This window comes from Trichinella spiralis (assembly GCF_000181795.1).
Source record: "Trichinella spiralis strain ISS 195 chromosome Unknown Scfld910, whole genome shotgun sequence".
NCBI classification, from domain to species: domain Eukaryota; kingdom Metazoa; phylum Nematoda; class Enoplea; order Trichinellida; family Trichinellidae; genus Trichinella; species Trichinella spiralis.
Window position 1 is genome coordinate 1 of NW_003527849.1, and position 760 is coordinate 760.

General features: G+C 41.6%; 1 protein-coding gene across 1 annotated transcript; it reads left to right on the forward strand.

Moving 5' to 3' along the window:
• The first annotated feature begins 42 nt into the window (after positions 1 to 42).
• On the forward strand, positions 43 to 606 carry Tsp_14803 (hypothetical protein). The gene is made up of 3 exons (XM_003370340.1): positions 43 to 166; positions 238 to 383; positions 484 to 606. The coding sequence occupies exons 1-3, from the start codon at positions 43 to 45 to the stop codon at positions 604 to 606; spliced, it is 393 nt and encodes a 130-aa protein (XP_003370388.1).
• Positions 607 to 760: the final 154 nt, after the last annotated feature.

Here is a 760-nt window from a genome sequence, read left to right on the forward strand (position 1 = left end):
CAATGCTGTGAAGTATTACCAAAGTAACGGCGGTTGGTCAAGATGAAGTGCACTGTTTTTGATACACTGAACCCGGTCTGCTCTGCAGAATATCATGGAAAAGAACAACTTTCCCTTGCTGATTCTGATTCGTCCCCAGAGCTGGCTTTGCTCCTACACCTGTCAGGTTCAATTAGGAATGTTGAGGAAGATGTTTTCCAATGAAAATTTTATCGACTTTTCTTCAAGAAAATTCAGCCGTTTACGGAAGGCGAACAGTTAGTATGCCAAAGAAGAAAGAAAATTTATTGATTAATGTAATTCCTCAATGTACAACTCTGCATGGATTGAAAAAACTGAAGATTACAGCTTCTGGTCGTCGAAATGCTGATAGTAGAGCCAATGTGTGAATCTTGAACGATATGAATGAAATGGTATGTAAACATTTTCCTTTGATGAACTCAGATTACTCGCTGGCAAGAAAGTCACTGAAATTCTGAAAAGAGTTATCTTGCCTTACATACTGATGGTTATACGGAAACAATGGGAATGCATGATGGTCAAAATAGCATCGCACAAATTCTATACGGAACCTCGAAGGTAACAGTAGCGCATTCTTACCGCTGAGTGCGATGATTCATGACCGTCATGTGACATGGTTGTACGCGGAGGCTCTTTCCTCTGATGTCCATCGATCGGTAAGCTAAGTGATCGTCACATCCTGTCACGAAAGGTACAGTGCCTCAGTTCTACCGCTCCCTGTGTTGATGACTGACCATCA

Excerpts from the sequence above, each read along its gene's own strand:
- Tsp_14803 (XM_003370340.1), top strand. The coding sequence starts at position 43 with ATGAAGTGCACTGTTTTTGATACACTGAACCCGGTCTGCTCTGCAGAA. Across the intron at positions 167-237 it reads TTTGCTCCTACACCTGTCAG|CCGTTTACGGAAGGCGAACA; the intron begins GTTCAATTAGGA and ends AAGAAAATTCAG. Across the intron at positions 384-483 it reads ATGCTGATAGTAGAGCCAAT|AGTTATCTTGCCTTACATAC; the intron begins GTGTGAATCTTG and ends AATTCTGAAAAG.